The following is a 23,555-nucleotide window of genomic DNA, read 5'->3' as shown; positions in this document are numbered from 1 at the left end:
ATAGTTTAGGGAAATAGAGCTAATTCTTGGCAAAGCTATTTTTTAATGCAACACAGTTATAATTACCATTGGGAAGCAGAAGCATTATGGAATGCTGATTTGATTTGCATAAAAATACAGCGCAATTCAGCCCAAGTGGCAATTTATAAGTTATGAGGGAAGAAAGGAGACAGAACTGTAAATCATTTTTATGCTTTAAGTTAAATGTTTCAGTCCTGAATCTGGGAAGTATTATACAGCGATTTAGCTTGTTAAACCTAGTATGAAAAGCCTAGCTTAGCCTCTAACTAGGGATAAGAGTGAAAAGTATTCATGTTGAAGTTCTTCTCAAACAATGAAACAGAGATAATATTAGTGCATGGCCCTTAGCATTTTTCAGAAAGTATGTGTGGATTAATTCTAATAGACTCCTTGAAAGTCATCATATTTTTCTGGAAACATCCATGAATTTAGGTAGAATGTAACTTTAGTAAAGTGATTCTCTCTCTTTTCTGTGAGTAGAGAGACCTAAAAACCCATGCATTAGGGAAAATTTTCTATTCTCGGTTAATCTTGGAAAATGCAAAAAGGCATAAGCATCCAGAGAAAAGCAGGCAGTGAAGGAAATATTGATTGATGGAGCCTGGCTGTCCAAAGCAGCCCACTCCTCAGGGAGTTCCTGTGCTTCCAGGAATTAGCTTTCCTACAGTCAGAGGATGGTAGTGGAGAAAGACTTACTGGTCTGTGAGTAGTAGAAATTAAGCTAGGCCAGTTTTGTTGTAAAAAGGGCCCCTTTAACTGGACACTTCTGTTGTCTTTGTTGTTGTTATTATTTTCCTATTATTCTGGTTTCAGATGGAATAAAACTTTCCTAAGAATTACCAAACAGCCAGTTGTAATGTCCTACCCAACTTTTCCCATTACCTAAATGTAGCATGGGTGCATGAATAAATACTGCCAGGCTCATTACTATTTTCTACAAGAACAAAACTTACCAAGTTATGAGTGAATATGATAAAAGAAACTTTACCAAATGAAATATAGAACATTTGACACACAATTTAGGATTTAAACATTTCCATTCCTAACATCAAATTCTGTATTCCTTATCATGACAGGGTCCAATTTGAGTTGAGATTCTACTTTCAGAAAACGTCTTCTTAATCTTCTCTCCTTATCAGAATATTTTAAAAAAGAGAACTTTAAAAAATCTTGAAAGTTATTGGATGGTGGAATGTCACCAACTTCTTTAACTAGAACAGTGCTAATATAATAAAAGCCATCAGGTGTGGGATATTTTATGAAAATGTTTAATTCAACTGTTTCTTTGGAATGTAGTAGTCATAGTTTGGAATTTAAGTTACAGTTCAGTTCTATGTGGTTTTTATGCTACTCAGTGTCTGAGAATACAAATGTCATTGAAAGTTAAGGCTTCGCTGTTCATTTTGAAACAACAATTTACAAGTGTCATATTGTCATAGAAAATAATAATTTCTGTAAAAAAAATCTGCACAAAATCTTTTGATGGTACAAAACATGAAGCAATAATATACCAGTAAAATGAAAACATTTTACTACAGAAAGTTTTATAGATTTCCATAAAGAAAAAATATGTTATTTTACACCTTTAAAAATTACAAAACAATCTAAAACAATATAAACTGAACATTTTGTAACACTGCCTTTACAAATTAATAACTNACAAGTGTCATATTGTCATAGAAAATAATAATTTCTGTAAAAAAAATCTGCACAAAATCTTTTGATGGTACAAAACATGAAGCAATAATATACCAGTAAAATGAAAACATTTTACTACAGAAAGTTTTATAGATTTCCATAAAGAAAAAATATGTTATTTTACACCTTTAAAAATTACAAAACAATCTAAAACAATATAAACTGAACATTTTGTAACACTGCCTTTACAAATTAATAACTTTATAAACATATAATTTTAAATATATTTATCAGTGCAAGATACTTTAAATTTTAAAGTTGCAGTATCATTTTTCCTTGGTTGAGGACAACTTTAAGTCTGTTGCCTTTAAAAGCAAAAAACAAGTCTTTCTTAGTGCTTTCCTTCTGGCAGGATTATATCAACAAAATGAATGCCTCTGGGGACAAAAAACTATTCTTCTTTCATGGTGATCAATACTTTCCTGGAAACAAAAGGCATTCTCAATCCAATTTAACTAAGATGAATGGACTGTCTCATCTATGATGCAAATGTGACTCCCAACAAATGTCTTTGAGTGAGACGTCTAGCAATGAGGGAAGGGAGGAAGATCTAAAAAATCTCATGTCCAACATGGCATGGTAAAAATGTACCAAAAACCACCAAAGCTTCTTTGGGTTAATTCATAGGCTGCCTGGTAAGATATTTGCTTCCCTGTGCTGTTAGAGGCTTAGGTGTTGCCAGCCCTAAGGCAGGCTTATTTTTTGCGAGCCGCTGGAAATTTCTAGAAGCATTCATTTAAGTCTATTTTCTCAAGGCTGCTGTTATGAATTTTGCAAACCATTTGTTTTGACTTTATGTTTTCCCCCCTCTTATCTTAAAATACTTGACTCCCAGGCATCAGGATTTATAGTTTAATTCTTAAATTAACTGTTATTCCTTCCAATTCCCTTGTCTGACTCAGTAGCAAAACAGGAAGGTTCTCTTGGGTCATTTTTGCATATTTGGATAGAAAATTCTCATGCTTTTGGATATTTGGAAGATTTTATCCAGTTCTTCGTCTGAGTCTCACTTGAAAGCCAATTTGTATTATTTCTTTCCTCAACTTACCACTATTTCTACTAAATGCCAACATTTCTATCAGAGGTCATTTTGAACAGAATAGATAAGGAAAAAAGATACTGTCACTTTAACCAGTTAACAAGAAAACCAAAGTTAGACTTTGGAGGGCAAAGTTAGGAATTTCCCTTATTTATTTATTTTTAAACATAAAGTCTAGTAAAATCGTTTGCCATTCCCAGCAGGTTAAAGCTGCAAGTTTCTTTTCTGGACAACGGCAAATCCTCCAATTTTAAGAGAGGAAAAAAAGACAGAGATAGGAGAGAGAAAGAGAAAAGAGTTTACATTTGAAAATACATTCCATATGAAAGAACAACAAGAGAGAATATTGCAGCTTTATACAAAAGGGTCAAGAGACATGAAATTGAACTACAGAAAAAGCAGAACAATTAAGCCACGTTGCCAAATCTTCAGAGCCCTTGCCTGCCCGGAGGGGCTGACGTCTCACACGAAAATAAACTTTCTTCTTAGTCAGTGGGCCACCAGGGTTTGATTAAAGAGTAGGGCTTTCACCAGCAAGAAAGAGAGTGGGTCGTTAATGTAACACAATGAACCAGTACAAACAAAAAGGCACTTGAGAGGACATAGACTAGCCAGTGCCAAGGATTTGTGTTTTTGTTGTTGCAGTTGTCAGCAGTACACCCAGTGGCCAGCCGTGTTCAGGGATGGCACCGTTTTCTGTATGGAGTTCACAAGCACGAGGTTTAGTACAACACTGGAAAAACAGCAAGAAAATCGGACAGTATTGCTTCGTAAACAGAGCTGATGCACTATACTGGTACTGAGGCTACAGTACTTTAAAAAGAAAACAGCCTAATCCTTCTTTGCCTATGCACGACGCGGGCAATTATACACAAGTACAACTTCAGGAGTCCACTGATATGCGGTGATTCTAGTATATTCTGGGCACTGGGTTTCAGGTAGCATGTCCATCCAAAGGGCCACATGGAATACGCTTGGTGCCAGCATCTTGGATTTTGCACAGTTTCCAAAAAGAATCCATAAGTTGGGGGGGGGGCGGTGGGCAGGAGGGGTCGAAATGAATGATTATGTCAACCATACTTGGTCTCAACACCAGCATCTGATTATTCAAATGAAACCAACAGGAAAAAAGCTGACTGTACATGAGTCCGATGGTGAACACAGCTCCTTGTCCATGTCTGTCAGCCATATTCATTGAAGCTCCTGAGAAAAGCCTGGCTCAGTGGTCATCAACACACTTCCCAGCCTGTATAGTGAAAGATCAACAGCTCCCCAGCTCACTCCTGTCCTTCCACTTCCATCCTCTGACTGTCTTTTCATCTCTGTCCGCCTTCATGCCTCCGAATAAGTACTCTGTGTATTCAGTTTGTCTTTTTTCAACTTCACACCATCCACAAGTTCAAAGTTATAGTTCTCCAGGGCAGACAAGTTTCTTTCTGACATCCCATTATGCCAACAGGCACAGTACAGCACGACCCCACACACAGCCCCCAGGAGGACCCCCAGGGCACTCATGGCTATGATGGTGATGAGGATGGGGTCTAAGGTCTTCAACACATTGCCTGGCTTCCTGGAGATGTTCTTGTCACCTTCTTCTTCACCTTCGTATCCTGGTGTGCTCCCTATGGAAAATAACAATATTGTCTCCGTGAGCACTGCCAACGGACCAGATGAAAGCAGACAGAAAAATAGAAAGAAATGAAACAGGAGCAAATTGCACACCCCAGTTTTGCCTGTCATGTCTGACTCATTGTTGGGAATAGAAGTGTGGGAGGTGGTAGTGGGGAGTGGGAGGTGGTAGTGGGGAATGGGCGCTGGGGCTTCTGCCAGACTGCTTAGCACGTGGAAACAACCTGTTCTGGATAAACTGGGAGGTTCCGTGCTCATCTAATTCAGATTTCATGCTGCCCCATCTGTCCTAGATTGTAATCTGTGTTTACAGTCCTTGGCTAGATATGTGGTCATTAAGTTTTGCAAAATGCTTAGTCACACATTAGTCTAGCAAGGGGATTTTACCATTCCCAGTGCATGTACCTAATCCCAAAACAGGCACGAGAAAAACCTTCATGGCTGCCCTTCTACGTGGTGCTGCTTCCAGGATCTGGCATGGTTTATGCATGTGTTTGTTCTCCCCTATGGGAAATCTTCAAGTCAAACAAATTTTGCCCAAAGTCTACAGTAGTTTCAGTAAAGAAGGAGTGATTTTTTTAGAACAAGAGAATGCTTGCTGCTGACATGTAAACAGATTGTGGCTCAAATCGAGAAAACCGTGTCTGTCATGCCAAATAGAAGACATTTACTAATAATCAGCATCTTTGCAGCCCTGGTAGTTTAACTGGAGACAGTTGCACTGCTCTGCAGCTCAGTCACTGGGGACTTGTTTTCTTTAGAGTGGAATGGGAGAAATTGTTAACATGGCAGCTTTGAGCCTAATTAGCTGGTACTAGAAAAGGGAAGAAAATGTTAACGCACAATGTGCCTGGGGTTTACTTAATGGTGTTCTGATCAACAAAGATTCCAATCAAAGAAAACTAAAAATATGAGATGCAAGTCCCTAATCAAGAGAAAACAAGCCTTGGGACATATTAATATTCTCTCCCTTGATGAAATATTGTTTTGAAACAACCTCTAATAAAGTTTATATCTCTGTGTGGACTTGGTAATGTGTTCATATTACTAACAGCATGGTGCCATATTTATTTGTCTCTATGAAGTCCATGACTGGCCATAGAGTAGGATCCCATTTCTAACGGCAACAGATGCTGACGTGCATTGATGATCAGGGTGCAGCACTACCCACAGCAGCTGTCAGTGATGCTGGAGCAAGTGTCCAACAGCCCACAATGCTGGCTGGGAGATGTGGAAACTTCTGGGAATAGAGTTATACCAGGCAAGGCCTAACTCTGATCAAAGGTCTTGCATTTGATCACCAAGCAGCGTTCAACAAAAACACACATTTATAGTTCATCAGGCTAAAGTGTGAGCCTGCACCCAATTGGCTGTGCTACTTAAGTTTCAGTCTCACTATCTGTAGAATGGGGATAAATACAACCCCTAGAGCTGCTGTGAGGATTAAATAAGGTAAGGTATGTAGGATGGGTACAGTGGCTCATGCCTGTAATCTCAGCACTTTGGGAGGCTGAGGTCAGGGAATCGCTTAAGCTAAGGAATTCGAGACCAGCCTGGGCAACATGGTCAAACTCCATCTTACAAAAGACACAAAAATAAGTTAGGCGTGGTGGTGTGGGCCTGTGGTGTGCTTGGAAGGTTGAGGTAGGAAAGTTGCTTGAACCTGGCAAGTGGAGGCTGCAGTGAGCTAAGACCACACCACTGCACTCCAAGCCTGGGTGACAGAGACAGACTCTGTCTCAAGAAAAAAAGAAAAGAAAAGAAAAAGATCAGGTATATGAAGTGCTCAGAACATACTAGCTCTTCAATAAATCCTTCTTATCATCATCATCGTCATCACAAAACCAAGGTTCCAGTAGAGGAAGATGGGAAAAGATGAATCAAACACAATGGATTATCTCAGAAATTGGGCTCTGGTCTCTTAAAGATCCTAGCTGGATATCAACTAGAGACAATAATTTTGGTTGGTTTCAAATAACTGTATGGAAATAGTCTTCACTAGTTTTCTGTCTTTGTAGTGATAAACTCAGTGTGTTTGAGCTGATTATCCTTTATGTTCCACCTCTAGACTGGGCAGGGAAGGGCCAGGGTGAGCACACTTCCCAGGCTCAACCAAGTGTGTACAAGCAGGAACCGTCACCGAGGCTCCCCAAGTCTTACGGGCAGCTCGGAAGTGGGTACTCTGTGGGCACAATCCGATCCACAGCACCAACCCAGGGCCATGGGCATAGATGTTTTTCATTTGAACTTTTTGACATTCTGGTGTATTAGAGTTCCACAAAGTTGCTTCATAAACACAATGAAAGCCATAGTAAAAAAATTTTTTTTAAATTGGTCAGCAAGACAAATTTACCTGTTTCATCAATTTTAATTTCTGGGTTCTTTTTATCCAGGTCTGCTGGTTCTGACAAGTCAAACAAAATTGAAAGAGATATTGGAACTGCCAACAAAATATAATGCACCAAACTACACAAACCTTTAGGTACATACACACAGACACACACACACACACACACACACGTCTCTACTGGGCTCCTTTTGGATTTTTTAGTTCAACCAGAACCCACCAAATAGATCAATAAATGACCAGGAAATTGGTGGTGTGACGTCACAACACTGCCTTTAAGGTGCCATATCTAAATCCAGGCAGCGCTGCTGCTAGCAGAGTCTGTTGTTTTAGGAGACAAGGGTGGGCTGGGTGTGCTGGCTCATGCCTATAATCCCAGCGCTTAGGGAGGCCAAGGCAGGAGAACTTTAGGCTAGGAGTTTAGGACCAGCCTGGACAACATAATGAGACCTCTACAAAAATAAAAAAATTAGCTTCCCAGCTACTTAGGAGGCTGAGGCGGAAGGGGAGCTTGCGCCCAGGAGATGGAGTTTACAGTGAGCCATGATGGTGCCACTGCACTCCACCCTGTGTGATGGAAGCGAGACCCTGTCTCAAAAAAGCGAAAACAATAACAACAACAAATTTAAAATAAAAGAAGAGAAGGGGGAAGAGACATGGTTTTGGCATCTGAAATGTGGAAGAAAAATCTGGTGAACATAGGTTCTACTGAAGTAGATTTGTACATATGGCGACCATCCTATAGTTTGCAGAAAACTGCTTCCTAAATTTGGTGTGTGTTACTTTCGCTTCTCGAATAGGATGTCAATTCTTTGAGGGAAGAGACTGTGTCCTGTGTATTACAAAAATAGATAAATACATAAAATAGCTATCGAAGAAGTAAAGTTCCGGTATCCCTGTGGTACTAAGTACACAGCAGGAATTTTTGAGTGCTTTGTCCACTGCTATATTCCGGCATTTACAACAGTGTCTAGCACATCATAGATGCTTTAATAGATATTTGTTGTATGTATGAATGAAAGATTAATAGTTGATAATCTCATAGCATCCACACCCAGATGTTCAAGGATGCATATTTGATGAATCATTGTACAATTTTCTTACACATATTTTTATTGGTAGCAATATAAACAAATAAAGTGGTTTAATGGAGCTCTAGTTGTGACTTTCCCACTACAATGCCTGGCAGCAACTACAGCTAAATGGACAAATTACAAGAAAAGAAAAAGTCCCATAGATATCTCAGCTGTGTCCTGTCCTTCCTTCCTTCCTTCTCTTCCTTCCTTCCTTTTGCTTTCTTGCTTCTCTCTCTCTCTCTTTCTTTCCCTTTCTTTCTTTTCCTCCTTTCTTTCCTTCCTTCCTTCTTCCTTCCTTCCTTCCTTCCTTCCTTCCTTCCTTCCTTCCTTCCTTCCTTCCTTTTCTCTCCCTTTCTTTTTTTGAAATGGGGTCTTGCTCTGTCACCTAGGCTGGAGTGCACTGGCATGATCTTGGCTCACTGCAACTTCTGCCTCCTGGGTTCAAGCAGTTCTCCTGCCTCAGCCTCCCAAGTAGCTGGGATTACTACAGGTGCGTGCCACCATGCCCAGCTAATTTTTGTATTTGTTTTTAGTAGAGATGGGGTTTTGCTATGTTGGCCAGGCTGGTCCTAAACTACTGGCCTCAAATGATCCTCCCACCTCGGCCTCCCAAAGTGTTGGGATGACAGGCGTGAGCCACTGCGCCTGGCTCAGCCATGTACTTTCACTGGAGCATCCGCATGCTGCTTTGCATATGATATGTGGTCAGAACTTGTTGAACTGAATTGAATTTCGTTTCTTCGTTTTAGTCTGTGGAGTTTGCTCTTACATCCCAAAACATCACCATCATCATTCTCACTTTGGAATGAAGAAGTGAAGATATCACAGACACTGTGTTACTACATGAAATACACATTTTAACAGCAGTGTAGATATGGATGTGGGTAATTTGTAAAGGAGTTGCAGCTAAACTATTAAGCCTTATCATTCTTGTGAAGATTTGCTAAGTAGGGTGGCGCTAAGCAGATTCCCTTTAATAGTATGAAGAAGCAAGCCTTTATTCATTGCTCCTTTTTTTTTGCCCAATTTCTTCAATGGATCCTATCAAATTATTGCCACTTTACGGATTATATATATTCAATATATTATATAATAAAAGCTTTGTAAGTTGCTGAAATGACCAAAACTCCCATTACAGCCAACAGGCCTCCTTTGTCTTAAATTTGCCCAATAGGCTTATCCCATTTTGTTATAATTAACATCGTATTATATAATGATGTATAACAAAAGTTTCAATGTAGCAAATGGAGCTTAAGATTAATTACCATGCTATTACACTGCCATTAGTAATGCTATTTGTAATTATATATCAAGAACTAGGGAATATGAATTGGTTTTCTATGTCTTACATCCACCTAGTACAAGAACCATAAAGACCAACTCTGAAATACTAGGCCAAGTTTCTGAATTTCATTCAAGTCTTTTAAGCCATTTCAGCTATTTTAAAAGTCAGAAACATCTACTTATTTGTAATAAAGCAAAGAATTATGGCTTCTATGGTTCATTAACAATGTATTCTTAATTAAACTTGTCCTGATCAAAGTTTTTAGAGGCTTGCTGTTTTGTTTATACACTCAGATATTTGGAATTATCCAATGTCTGACTTTCCGTTGTTGGTCAAAATGTTTCGGTATGGCATATACAGCTTGTAAGCTGGGTCTTCTTAGCTATAATTTTTGGATTCTGCATTATTTGTGGAGTTTTGTAGGTATCAAGCAGACATTATGAAGGACCTAGGGTAGGTGACGGGACAGCCACAGGTAAATTGGGCTGATTTTATGCCCTGTTGCACCAGAATATGCATTTCCTATGATGTGCCGAGAGGTCACACGGAAATTCTAAGTAGAAATGGGCAAAACAAAGACCACCACTTTGGCAAGAGTCTTGCCCTGGGCAAGTACTCCATTGGTTTCTACAGCAGCTCATACTTACTTGCACAATCTTCTTGTGAAATGTGGTTATTAATACTAATGTCATCCACAGCAATCCCACCAAGGTTTCCTTTTCCGATTTCGCCCTCGAAAATCACCTAACAAAATAAGATCATTTTCACAGTATTGAAATGCTCATCTCACGTGGCAGAGTTTACAAATGCTTGTTCAGCTCCCACTATGACACATAAATTAAATTCATCAGATTCAGTGTAAGCACACACTTCACTCATCAATCCACATTAGCTGCCTGGTGATGGCATGCACCTTCTCCTCACACTCTCTTTTTATAATACAAACTTTAAAATGGGAGAAAGCACCAAACAAAAGGAATGATACATTGTGAAAGCCCAGAAATAGATGACATGGAAGTCCTTTGGGTTCTTTCTCAGCAAATTGGTTCTATTCCTTCAATATAGGAGACTGTGAAATCTGCTATGAAGGTGGTTATCATTGCAGCACTATCTCAGGGTTGGGAAACACTGGAAATAATTTCAGAATAATTCTCGCATCTCATTTGCACAACCTCCAACATATCATCTCAGTATTCCTGCAGCCACTGCCCTCCCCAGCCTTGGGAAGAGGTCATACCTGATAAAGTTTCAGAGACTTGTGGAGCAAAACACGCCCTTCCTTCCAGTGGTCACCTTGGTGTCCAGTGACTGTCCAGACCACCTGATCGTACTCCTCTGGCTTCTGGTAGCGCAGTTTTACCCTGAGTATGCCAACGTGGGACCCAGACATGTGATACCAGAAGGTCATGCAGTGGGCAGAGTTCTGGGAATAAACCACAGGGCTCACCAGGCGAGCCACTTTGCCCTTCTGATTTTCATCAGCTTGGGAATAGATGAAGTTGCCATCTCCTGCTGTGACAAAGAACTGTGTTAGGGAGAGTGGCCAGGATTACCACACTTTTATCTCTCTTATTTCAAGTCTCACTAATCAAAAGCTTCCTGCGTTGAGTATCAAGAACTCAAATATGTAGTGGAAAGGGAGAAGTGTGCATACTTGGGGACCTCATGGGCACCTGAGGCCCTGCTCTCAGCTCCTGCAAAATGGACATTTGATTAGCGGAAGGCTGAGTGGCACTAATTAGGATACTACTTAAAATGGAATACATTTTCATATGGACACAGGCTATGGCTCAAGCTGGCATTTGCACCATCACAAGCAAACTGAAAGCAAAGTCTGTGCATAGCCTGGACTGAAAACGCCTGGCTCTCTAGGAAGAAACCTTATTTATTTATTTATCTGTTATGTTTAGACACTCCTGTTGCCCAGGTTGGGATGCAGTGGTGCGATCGTAGCTCATTGCAGCCTCAAACTCCTTGGTTCAAGTGATCATCCTGTCTCAACATTCCGAGTAGCTATGATTATGGGCCCATGCCACCATGCTCAGCTAGTTCTTAAAAAGATTAATGTTTTTTTTTTTAAGTAGAGATAGAGTCTTTCTGTGTTTCCCAGGCTAGTCTCAAACTCCTGGCCTCAAGCAATCCTCCCACACTGGCCTCCCAAAATGCTGGGATTACAGGCATGATTCACCACGCTGGGCCTAAGAAACCCTGTTTTCATGCAACTTTAAGATCGCACAGCAGCATCCGTGTGAACACATGCATTAAATGAAATCATTGAGATGTATTTTTATTTATCATTTGAGCAGCAGGAATTCTGATTAATGAAACTTCTGTCACTATGACTCCTTGATAATCATAAATCTGTAGTTTTTCCTAATAATGCAGTAATCTTTTAAAAAAACTTTTCAAGTTCAGATTATTTTCCCGTAGTTTGTTTTCATGGTTTTGAATTCCTTAAATACACCTGAGAACTTGCATCTCTCCTGTGAGCCTGCTCCTATTTGATGTGGGCTTCTGGCTCAAGGAGAGGAAGGTTGCCTTGTTGAGGTTCATTAGAAAGTGCCATTTTGGCAACACAGACACTTGCTGAACTGCGAGGACTTTCTCTTGGCTTCGCTTTTAATGACACCCACTGGGAACATTTCCTCCTGCCACCACCTGGTCTAAACACACAACTCATGTTTCACTGCTGGCTTTGCAAATAGAAATCATCTTCTCTAATGCCTCACCTGATTAAGTGTGAATCTGCTGCTCGGGCCTCAGTGGGCAGCAGGAGGTTGTGTTTGTTGCCCAAGAGGCTTGTGTGTTTGCAAGGTGCTTTCTCACTGTGCACACGTGGGCACATACTCCTCTCTGCTCGCCTGTGTCATCAGTGTCCAGGTGGATGTGGATGTGTTCACGGGCAGTTTCCTTTCCTTACCTGGCTGCTTATGTGAGAGCCCACCCTTCTTCAAACCAGTGGGTGGAATCGTAAGGGAAGGGTGTTCACAAGTGGCAACTCTAGCCACTCTAGTAGGTTTGATACTGCAGGTTGAATGTCCCTCTTGCTCTCCGACCTTGCAGGGTGTCCTCTGTGACTGAGCTGATCCATTCACGCTTAGGATTTGTTTTGCCCACTAATTTATCAAGATGTGATCACCTGTGTGTGGGATGGTGCCATTTCACTGTGACAAATCCACCAAGATGGGAAAAAAATACACCCATTGTGCCTCCGTCCCCCTAATCTTATGGAAAAAAGACTGAAATTGGCAATGCTGCTGCCATGTCTTAATCCCACTTATTGAGCTCACTGCTCGAAGTTTATTGAGGCCAGTCAGAGGATGGGTGTTAGAAAGAAGGAGGGAAGTGGACGTAGGTAGAGGGATGCTCTCCCATTGGACATCCTCACTCAACTGCACCATGATCACTTCCTACCCACAACCAGACAGCGAGTTCCTTAAGCACAGGGACCCCCTCCTTCATACCTGTATTTCCAGTGCCCAACACAGCATCTGCCAGGTAACAGGGCTTCTCAAATGATGCCTGTTCAGTGCACTGGGAGAGAAGCCAGATTTCAAGAATCCTCTGCCTAAGGAAGTTCTTATGGTCCCTGCCCTCTCACACTGTGGTCTTTAAATATGCTTGTGTGGCCGGGTGCGGTGGCCCACGCCTATAATCCCAGTAGTTTGGGAGGCCGAGGTGGCTGGATCACCTGAGGTTAGGAGTTCGAGACCAGCCTGGCCAACATGATGAAACTATGTCTTTACCAAAAATGCAAAAATTAACCACGCATGCTGGTGGGCATCTGTAGTAGCTCCTACATAGCTGTAGTCCTAAGTAGCTGGGAGTACGGCTACTTGGGAGGCTGAGACAGGCGAATCGCTAGAACCTGGAAGGTGGAGGTTGCAGTGAGCCAAGATCACACCACTGCACTCCAGCCTAGGCAACAGAGGCCCTGTCTTAAATAAATAAATAAATAAATAAATAAATAAATAAATAAAATGTGCTCGTGTTGCTCCTCTGCTTAGAATTCTTCAGGGGCTGCTCACTTCCTGCAGCCTATCCACACTTCTTCACAAAGAGGGAGCTGGCAGCCCCTCCAATGGACCTTTTATCCGCCCCATCCTGTTTTCCTCCTGGTCACTGCATCACCAACTTAAGGTGTGGTATAAAGAACCAGCAGTGTCCTGCCCAAAACACACACATACACACACTCACAATAAACACCCAATCCACAAACTTCTGCTCTACTCAGTGAAAACGGAAGGAATCCAATTTCATCAATTTCCTTGTCAATCTCATTAGGCAAGGAGGTAGCTCCCAAAATCATGTATACTCTACTTCTACCTACTTCCCATACAAAAACCTGTGCAAAGCATACCAAACACAAGCCAGTAAAATAAGCCTAGCTCAGCTGGTGTCTGGACAGGGCTGTTTTCCCTGACCCCTCTTCCATCATCTTTTACACGGTCCGTTGTCACTGGCCTCTGCCATTGGAAGTCCTCACTGAACTGTACTGTGGTCACTTCCCAACCATGATCAGACTGTGAGTTCCTCAAGTGTAGGGACGTCTTCCTTTACACGTATATTTCCAGTGCCCAAGACAGCATCTGCCCTGTAACAGAGCTTCTCAAATACCACTTGTTCAGTGAACCAGGGAGAGATGCCAGACTTCAGGAATCCTCTGAAAGGAGGTACCTAGTTCCATTCTTAGAGGTCAAATGCAGAAAACCAAGCAAATGGGATGCCTTTCAATATATTCAAAATTAAGCAGCAGGATATTTTACCTAGCTAGTGTTCATTTTCTTTTTAAGCAACCCAATCTCTGGTTTGCAAAGTTTCACCAAATAATATTGTAAAAAAGCACCATCTACTCTCTAATGTCAGTCTACGCGCGGGAGCTTCGTGGAGGGCTCTTTTCATCTAGATCTTTTCCCTGTTAACAAGTAGTTCCTGCCTTTCAGATGTTGGGCTCACCCATCTCTCTGCACAAATGATTGTGTTTCTAGAGCTGCAGGGGCTCTTTCTAGTCGGAGCTGACCTGGCACAACTGCCAAGTAAATCTGGGTGGCTGAGAGAACAAAAGAGTCCAATCTTTCTGAAGGAATCACACTTCTCAGCTGTTAATCTAAGACAAGCCCTCCTTCTCTGATACTCTAACACATAAAGCACTGATATTTTCCCTTTCAAGGGTTTTATCACAGTTCTGGGTCAGGAACTCTGTCTTCATTTTCTCAATTAGCACTTTACTTCTGCAAGCCTTTTAGCTTTTGTCTCTGGCTAACATAGCTTTTAACCTCCTTTGAATGTCAGATCCTACTGAGCCATTTTGCTTCACTTTGCATCAATTTTTCCACCATTACTGCCTTCATTTTGGCTAATTGCATTTAGTTAATTTGATGCCATTTATATGTACAGTGCCATTTACAGTCAAAGTATTTTAAGTTTTCTAAAACTGCCTGTCTTAAGATTCAATTGAAAGTGTCTCAGATTTGAAGGAGTCCAATTTTATCCAATTTCCTTGTCATTCTCATTAGGCAAGGAGGTAACTGTGGTAGAAGGAGGCCTATTCAACCTATTTAATGGTTATATTCACTGGGAGAAAAGTGAACCACAAAATGGGAAAGGCATGAAGTACCCTTGGCCCAGCCATCAGTCCACTGACTCACTCACCCAAAGAGCCAAGATGGGGAGAATGTAATGAGATTTCCTAGCATCAGTAAATGCCCCCGGGATTACCTTTTGGGAAGCCACTACCTGAGCAAGCAGTGCTCTGTAAGTATTTCCGAGTGGGTGCAGAAGTTCGTGGATTGGTTGTTTGCTGTGAGTGTGTGTTTGTGTGTGTGTGTGTGTGTGTGTTGGGCCAGACATGGCTGGTTATTTATTTCTTTATTTTTAATTTTTATTTTTTTCTGTTTAGAGACAGGTTCCAGTTCTGTCACCCAGGCTGGAGTGCAATGGTGCGATCATAGGTCACTGCAGCCTCGAACTCCTAGGCTCAAAGTCCTACAACAGACTCTGAGTAGTTGGGACTATAAGCGTGCACACTTATGCTTGGTTGATTTTTAAAAAGTTTTTATTTTGTAATGTCAGTGTCTTGCTGTGTTGCCCAGGCTGGTCTCTAACTCTCTAACTCAACTGATTCTCCTGCTCTGGCCCCGCAAAGTGCTGGGATTACAGGTGTGAGCCACCATGTCCTGCCTGCTGGTCCTTTATACTGTACCTCAAGTTGGGCAGTGAAATAACTAGGTGGGTAGCAGAATGGGGGCAGATAAGAGAGTTCACTGGAGAAGCTGCCAGCTCTTTCTGCCTCCCAACCCATTCCTCCCCCACCAATTAATCTTAGGAAGAAAGTAAGGCAGGAGGTGGTGGGAGGGTTGTGAGCTAGGGCATGGTGAGGTTTCTACCTGCTCAAAGGAAATACACTAATCTTTCCCCAGTGATTAAGAATCCCACGCCACTTTGCCCCACCTCCCCTTCAAGGGTGTGGAGAGAGCAAGCATTGTGAATTGTTTCTTTAGTTGTAAAATAAATGAGATGACATAAATATATGCCTGGACTGTTTGAAATCAAGATGACAGACATAAATTAAGTTTCCTATGATCTGATAATTGTTGAAGCAGGGTCATGCATATAGAGAATTCATTCTACTATTTCTTTTCCATTTGTGAATATGGTTGAAATTGCCCAAAATAAGAAGTTCAGAAAAAGTATAAGATAAGGCCAGTTGCAGTGGTTCCCACCTATAATTCCAGCACTTTGGGAAGCTGAGGCGGGTGGATCATGAGGTCAGGAGTTCGAGACCAGCCTGGCCAACATGGTGAAACCGCGTCTCTACTAAAAATACAAAAAATTAGCCGGCTGTGGTGGTGTGTGCCTGTAATCCCAGGTACTCGGGAGGCTGAGGCAGAAGAATTGCGTGAACCCGGGAGGCGGAGGTTGCAGGGAGCGGAGATAGTGCCATTGCATTCCAGCCCAGACAACAGTGAGACTCCGTTTCAAAAAAAAAAAAAAGAGTATAAGATGAATGCTAATGCATACATCCTTGCCCAATGGGCTGTTTTCAAGGAGGCCAATCAGTGGCCAACTTCAAGGGGCATTACTATGATTTGCCCTATGCTTCTTTCTACTAGGGAAAGAAACATTGTTAATTCCAGAAAATAAGGGCACGTGTGAATGCCTGTAGTATTTCCTACCCCCCTAAATTCACAGACATTAGAAGCCCTCCCAGTAACACAGCCTCAGAATCAAAGAGAATCTGCAAAGCCATGCAGCCGAAGTGAACTCTGTGCTACCTGTGTGATCCTGAATGGGTCCCGTCTTGCTGGTCAACACACTCCACTTGAGCTGCACGTGATTGTCATGTTCCCAGTGGCAGAAGGTCTTGTGAGAGCCCCAGCCAAATTCACAGTTAAAAGCATGTGTTGGAAACTCTTCAGTGGATGGGAAGCAAAAATAAGAGACAAGCAGAGAAAGACACATTTGATCATTCAGGGTCACAAAGGCCCTTCATTCATTCATGAAAAGCACGATTTATACAACTTTATGTCTGTTTGAAAATTCTGGGAAAGCCAGGATTACCAAGAAACCAAAAGATGCATGGAGATGTCAAAATGTTTGCAAAATCACATTGAGAAATTTCTTTAAAAATCCAGCTTTAAAAGGATTATGGACTGCCTGTCAAATTGGGTTTACATAAAATTTCCAGGAAGGCTATTTTCTAAAGCACGTATATTACATTTGCAACACTCTCCCCATTTCCACGGTATTTAATATGAAAGCCATTCTGTTCTTGAGGATAAATCATATAAGTTGATACCCACCAATGAAAAGAATCTTAATTAGAGATTGACCCATGAAGCCTCAGAAGTGGAAAGTAACTTGGCGAAATGCCTCACCCGGGAGGTTTTCTCTATTTCCACCTCACCAGTTCATGCTTCAGGTCTTTAATGTCAGGATTAGAATCTCTTAAGCGTTTTAAGATTATTTTTTTTTCTTCCATGTTTTCCATAAAGTCGATTAATTTAAGTATAAATTTCTGCTTTTTTAATTTCTAAATTTACATATAAATTGTTCACCTGGCTTAAAACCTCAATGCAAGGTCATCTGAATCCAAAGCCCATTTCAGTAGCTACCCGTTTTTTACTTTACTTTACTTTTTTTTTTTTTTAATGTTCAAAAGGCTTCCTTAGGAATCTGAAAAGCCAGCGTGAATGAATTCACAGGAATGACTTGCCTTGTGTGTGCCCTACAAGGTGCTGTTGGACTATGGTGTTTTTAAAACCCACAGCTTGACTTTTACGCAGCCTCTTTTGAAAGGAGCTGAACTTTTAAGTATGGGAAAAATGAAATCATCGCTACTTATCCCAAGTATGACTGTTGTTTTCGTAAACATAAGCTAACAATAAAAAAATTCTAAAGATGAAATTCTCAGGTTTCTGCCCCCTCCTTTCATCTTCCCTGTAAAGAACGAAGCCCACAGACACAGCTGCTTTCCCTGGTGACGAAGGGCCTCTAGGCTTGTTACTGAGTTTAGGCAGTCCACGAGATGGCAGCATTGAAACAAACAGGGAGGCGCCTGGGGCGTCTGGCCCGTTGAACTTAAAAATAAGCCTCAAAAGAATCCCTATGAACGATAAGGGAAGTCTGGTATTAGATGCTGTATTAGGGTCAGGCCAAGACCTTATCTCCTTTTGAGCTTCTCTTTAACTTGCTCGTGTTTAATACAAAGTATCTCGCTTTCTGCTCTGAGCCTGGTCTCCACAGCCCCTCCCCCAATGGCAGGAGGAATTTTAATGGGAAGATTTATGGAATAGATAAGAATGGTTTGCTTTGCATTTTTAGCTTGTAAGGAACCCTTTTCTAGGGCTAATGTCAAATTTTGGAAGGAATTCGTCATAAGAACTATCAAAAAGGAGCAGTCTGGATTCTCCCAGTGATGCTGTGACCTCCCAAAGGGTAGACAGAGCCAGTTCAGGAAAGTAAACTAGTAAGCTATGTGATGTGTCTAACATGAGTACTTACATTTAGTGCACAAAGGCTATATTTTTCACAGGTATAGTGTCATCGGAGAGATATATTTCAGGTTTAGTCTGTCATAGCCATGAAACAGGACTCCTTAAGGCATGGGAAACCCGCTCCAAAATTTACCACACCTTTCTGCAGCAAGATTGAATTATGTAGATGAAGTACAGTCAACTGAACGGTGACTGAATGATTGAGCCACCTTGGATGCCAACACCCACGACCCTGAAATGTATTGTTGCATAATCTCATGTTCGAAAATGTTAATATCGGAACACGTTAATGTGTGTGTGGTATTGATTTTTCTGCTTAAATACACTTGATAAAACATGCACATTCAGGATAATGAAAGCCACTCCAGCACACACAGTTCTGCCTATATTTACCTTGTTAATGCATTACGTTGATTATCTATAGAACAGAAAACGACATCATCCTTTATTGTGGCTATTAATATTCTGATGATATCATAAAATGTAGGAACTTGGATATTTTTGAAATGACCAGGACATGGAACCACTTTGCCTGAAAAAATGTTTCAGGCACTTCTCGCTTCAGAGAATGACAGTCTGCCTTTACCTTCCAGTGTCCTTCCTCATCCTGTACATTTAACAAGGTGAATTGCTCTAACTTTTTGTATTTTACTGCCCTTTTATCCTCTTGTCTTGATCAAGTAACTTGTGGCAATTTGGTTATTTAAAGGGTATGTTTTTAAATCAATGCCTTTTGTTGGGGAGGGTTATGGAGTAACCTTTCAGCTTGGCTAGAAAGACAAACACACAAGCTACCCATAAACATTTATAGAAAGGAAAAAGAAAGAGAGAAGGACAGAGGAAAGGAGAAAGGGAGAGAGAAAAGAAAAGAAAAAAAGCAAATGAATGAATGAAACAAACATATAGGACTACTGACGTTTACGTTTTCAAAATATTACCCAAGCCCTGGAGGGGCACACAACTCTCATTAAATTCAATGGGGGTAATTCAGCTAAATCCCTTCTTGACTCTTAAAACTAGCAGGAAACAATATTCTGAACTTAAAACAAATTTATAGCCTCTGAGAGCAAGTACCAGCTGTGCTTGCCAAACCTATCTTGCCTGAAGTTGGATCATTAGCACCACATGTATGCATAAGGATTTAATTTTTAAATCTGGTATTCCAGACTTCTATAGAGCAGGTTAACTCACTTATTCATAGACTAGTCTTTCAGTCTAAACAAGCAGAGGTGCTCAGGCCCATACAATCATAGGTGATGAATATACTCCGAGCTGCTGCAGGAATGCTGGAGGAGCCTCAGAGGGTTAGAGCTCTTGCCAGAGAGAACTGGATTAAAAATATAAGGATCCCATCACTTGCTGGTGGAGCGTTAACCAGCTTTTCTGCATCTGATTACATAAAAGTATATAAATATTACATGCCCATGGAGTTTATTATGTTGATGAGAATCAGCAAGATGAAATCGTAAGACTCTGAGTTGAGTCTATAATGGCAAAATGGAATTATGATGAAGGTTTTGAGGTCTCATTGACTGCTGCTTGTGATGACGCTTGAAGAATCTGAATCCTGCAGAACAGTGTGGATCAAAGTATCAGGAGACTCGGGCCACTAGGTCAGCTCTTCAGAGTCAGACCTGACCCCTGGCTGAAGCATGCTCAAGTCCCCTTGCAATATTCTGGGCATTGACTTAGCGAGGAGGTTATAATCAACAGAACTCCTTCCAGGAAGGTCAGACAGTCTATTAGCCACAGAGACTTGGAGTCCAGATTCATGACTTAGACAATGGAGAAACAGGAAAGCAAGTCAATTTGCAAAGGACTCTGCACTGACTGTGAAATTCAAACCGGGCCAGACCACCCCGATCAGTAGACCCGTGTGGTTTGAACTGAACTTGTTCAGATGGTGATAGCAATAGGTCCTACTATTGTAATTTGCACACCTGCCCTCTGACCACAGTAGACTCTGTGACAGGAATGACTGGCCCCTCTGAGAAGCCATCCCTCAAGTGACCTTGAGATTGTGCACAAATCAAATATGTTAACAAAACCACTCCTGCTCTGACAATATTGACCTTCAACATTCAGGGAAGATTACCTAGATTTGGAATCTGATATAAATTTCCATTTTCTACACAGCTCTTGTTCACTTCTATTTTTTTTTAACGATCCCTACACCCTTTCATAGTCAAGGAGAAGAGAGATGAAATGAAATAAATTAGCTGGCAACTTCATAGTGGCTTTAATTACCTCTCTGGCAAGAGAAGAAACTGCAACAACAGCTAAAATGTTTGTTATGTGATCAGAACTTCATTTATTCACCTCACCCCTCTTCCCTATCCCAGAAAGGACATAGGGAACCAACTGGTGGTCATTACCCTTTATCCACAGAAAATCTTCCCAAGGGCTAAGCACTTACAGGAAAGGTACAAAGAAAAGGAGAGGCAGGGCTGTTCTCATGAGTACCTTCAGTTATGGGAGGTGCCTGCACAGTCTTTGAAAGCCACATTTTACAACTTAAGATGTGTGTAGGACTACACCATTTTCTGAATTTACGCAGTGACTCTTCTGTTTCACGTCTTGGTTTTGTAGGGGGTGTCTGGGCTGTGTGGTAGCAGGAATTTTGTCAACCTGAACATGCTATAGGGCAGCTGGGGGTTAAGTTTGACCGAAGAGAAGTTTGTTTTGCAGTTTAATCAGGTCAACAGTGACAGTGTCCTTTAAGAAAGCATACTAATTAGGGCGGCCCTTTCTACTTTCTGCCTAGCTGGTTAGTGTCATACCATTGAGGAAACATTGATATACACCACACGCCCCATTAATAAATGACTGCAGAGGCCAAGGCTGAGCGAGCTTCAATAGAGGAAATGGGAGAAAGCTGGAAAACTGACCTGCTCACCTTACTCTAATGATTAACTTTAAAGTATTTAAAACCTCTGATTGCTTATACTGACTGTTTCCCTTCGTGTATGTCTGCCGGGAAGAATTTTACAGGATACTAACTAAACACAAAGGCCAGCGAGAGGAAGGCCACCGTTTAACCGTGACTGGCCCCCGATCGACAGCAAACCAAGGGCTTTAAAAGTCGTTACGCTTTTCTATTAATAAAAGGATGAGGAGGTGCTGTTCCCAAGGGTGTGCTTCTCTCTGTGCACAATTATAAACTGTGGTTTCCTGAACCCCGTTTCATGGCACGCCCACTGGAAACGCTGTTGTAAAACTGCCAACTCCATGGCAGGCAAAACTGACAAACTTTGCCTGTCTGGGTTTTGCAGGATTGCGATGAAAATAAATAGTTGGGCTGTGCTGCCTGTGAGATTTCCTCCTCCTGTAGTTTGCAAACACAATCCATGTCCTAGATGTGCTGCATTTAAACAAAGTATGTTACTCCGTTCCTTCAGTGGAGAGCTGGGATTGTCACCATTTGGCAATTACTGATGGAGAAGGAAATCTCACTCCCTGCTGCATATACATGTGGATGAAAGGAAAGCAATATTTATGGCTCATGCTTGGAGACCAGATGCTGTGTGGCATCTCTCCTTCTAGGACTTTCAGGGAAACTGAAAGCGAGGAGCGCAGCCACGGAGAGGAGAGAGGTACATGGAATCTGCCACGTTTCATATTTTATTTGATACCTGATTGTATGGTGCTGTCTATGACTGTGGGCTTTTCTGTGGCCAGCACAGTGGTGCCACCTGAAAACAAAACAGCAACATGCAAAATAAGAAAACGGTAGCGAATATGTAGGGGAAAATGTACACTTACAAATGTCTATCAGAGGCAAATATTTTCCATAGAAAAATCCTTTTAATTTCAGTGGTAGCAATTGTTTCCCTTCAATTTTGCTCATCACAATATCAAATTCAAATAAACCATTTTTTTTACCTAACATATTTCTTTTAAAAATTTACAAATAAAATAATTGTCTAAATTAACAAATAGAAGTTGTGTATATTTATGGCATACAATGTGATGTTTTGGTACACTTAGTGGAATAGAGAACACTTTAATCTCTCAGCGATTTCCTTCCTTCCATCCTTCCATCCTTCCTTCCTTCCTTCCTTCCTTCCTTCCTTCCTTCCTTCCTTCCTTCCTTCCTTCCTCCTTCCCTCTCTCTCTCTCTCTTTCTCTCTTTCTCTCTCTCTCTCTCTCTCTCTCTCTTCTCTCTCTTTCTTTCTTTCTTTCTTTCTTTCTTTCTTTCTTTCTTTTCTTTTCTTTCTTTTTTTCTTAGATGGAATCTTACTCTGTTGCCCAGGCTGGAGTGCAGTGGCACAGTCTCGGCTCGCTACAACCTCTGCCTCCCAGGTTCAAGTGATTCTCCTGCCTCAGCCTCCTGAGTAGCTGGGATTACAGGCATGTGCCACCATGCCCAGGTAATTTTTGTATTTTTAGTAGAGACAGGGTTTTACCATATTGGCCAGACTGGTCTCGAACTCCTGACCCCAAGTGATCTGTCCACCTCAGCCTGCCAAAGTGCTAGGGGTACGCGTGTGAGCCACCGTGCCCAGCCTGCAATTTTCAAGTAGACAACGTAGCCTAACACCTTTCTTTACAAAGCATCCAGAAGGCACCCAGAAACTGGGACTTCACTCCATGGGCACTCACTGATTCCCAGACAAAGCACAGCACACAATTGCAACAGTGAAAAGCAAAGGCCTCTGCAAAAGCAAAGGTATTAAACTTGACCTCAACCTCTTTTCTTTAAATCGTTTTCCAAGGTTTCAGGTGTGTGCCTTCAGGGAAGTTGCAAGGCTAGTCCCCACAATCTATTTTAAAAACTGGAAAACTGAGGGTTTAAAGTAAGGTGCTATGGGTTCCTCCTCTGTTTGGCTACTGGAGCTATTTACTTTCCTCAAGGACAAATACCCTGCCCTGTATGTGGTTTGGAGAAGCTGCAGGAAGCAGCAGGAAGAGGAGAAGAGGAGAAACATTTCACAGTCCCAGTTCTTGTGAACAAGAACAGGAGAAACTTGTTCACAGACTGAACAAGTAACACCCTAAGTGCTGTGAGTTTCCAATGAGTGCAGGCCTACTGCATCTCACTGGTCAGGGGACAGGCTGTAACCTTGTCTATTGAGACTTAGCTTCACCTTCTCTTCCACCTCTTTACTCACCCATTTCCCACTGTTCATCATTATACTTCTGTTGCAAAGTAGTGTTCTTAAACTTGCCCAACCATAAGAATCACCAGAACGCTTGTTGAAATTGCAGTCTCCCATCCACCTGTCCTCTCCAGACCTAAATGAGAATTGGAATCTCTAGGCATAAGGCTTTGAAATCTGTATTTTTTTGAGACAGAGTCTTGCTGTCACCCAGGCTGGAGTGCAGTGGCGCCATCATGCACCGTAGCCTCAAACTCTTGGGCTCAAGGGATCCTCCTGCCTCAGCCTCCTGTGTAGCCAGGACTAGGTGTGTGCCACCAAGCCTGGCTGATATATATATATATATACATATATATATATATATA

The 23,555-nt window shown here is 41.6% G+C and overlaps 1 protein-coding gene across 6 annotated transcripts in view; it reads right to left on the bottom strand.

Moving 5' to 3' along the window:
• Window positions 1–1,770: 1,770 nt before the first annotated feature.
• The window catches only part of NRP1 (neuropilin 1), a 158,020-nt gene continuing 136,235 nt past the window's right edge, over window positions 1,771–23,555 (bottom strand). For 2 of the 6 annotated variants that reach the window (XM_017871637.1, XM_017871658.1), the window contains exons 12-17: window positions 21,724–21,783; window positions 16,370–16,507; window positions 10,333–10,604; window positions 9,743–9,839; window positions 6,741–6,791; window positions 1,771–4,380 (exon numbers count right to left, since the gene is read on the bottom strand). In XM_017871637.1, the coding sequence (XP_017727126.1) occupies window positions 4,091–4,380; window positions 6,741–6,791; window positions 9,743–9,839; window positions 10,333–10,604; window positions 16,370–16,507; window positions 21,724–21,783 (908 nt within the window). In that variant the 3' untranslated portion in view covers window positions 1,771–4,090. Of the gene's footprint in view, window positions 4,381–6,740; window positions 6,792–9,742; window positions 9,840–10,332; window positions 10,608–16,369; window positions 16,508–21,723; window positions 21,784–23,555 lie in introns of all 6 variants that reach the window. The other 4 variants (XM_017871626.1, XM_017871648.1, XM_017871667.1 and 1 more) reach the window with 4 other exon arrangements.

This window comes from Rhinopithecus bieti, unplaced genomic scaffold (assembly GCF_001698545.2).
Source record: "Rhinopithecus bieti isolate Rb0 unplaced genomic scaffold, ASM169854v2 scaffold_763, whole genome shotgun sequence".
Classification (NCBI taxonomy): Eukaryota; Metazoa; Chordata; class Mammalia; order Primates; family Cercopithecidae; genus Rhinopithecus; species Rhinopithecus bieti.
Note: the sequence above shows the minus strand (reverse complement) of the source record. Positions and strands in the feature narration are given on the sequence as shown.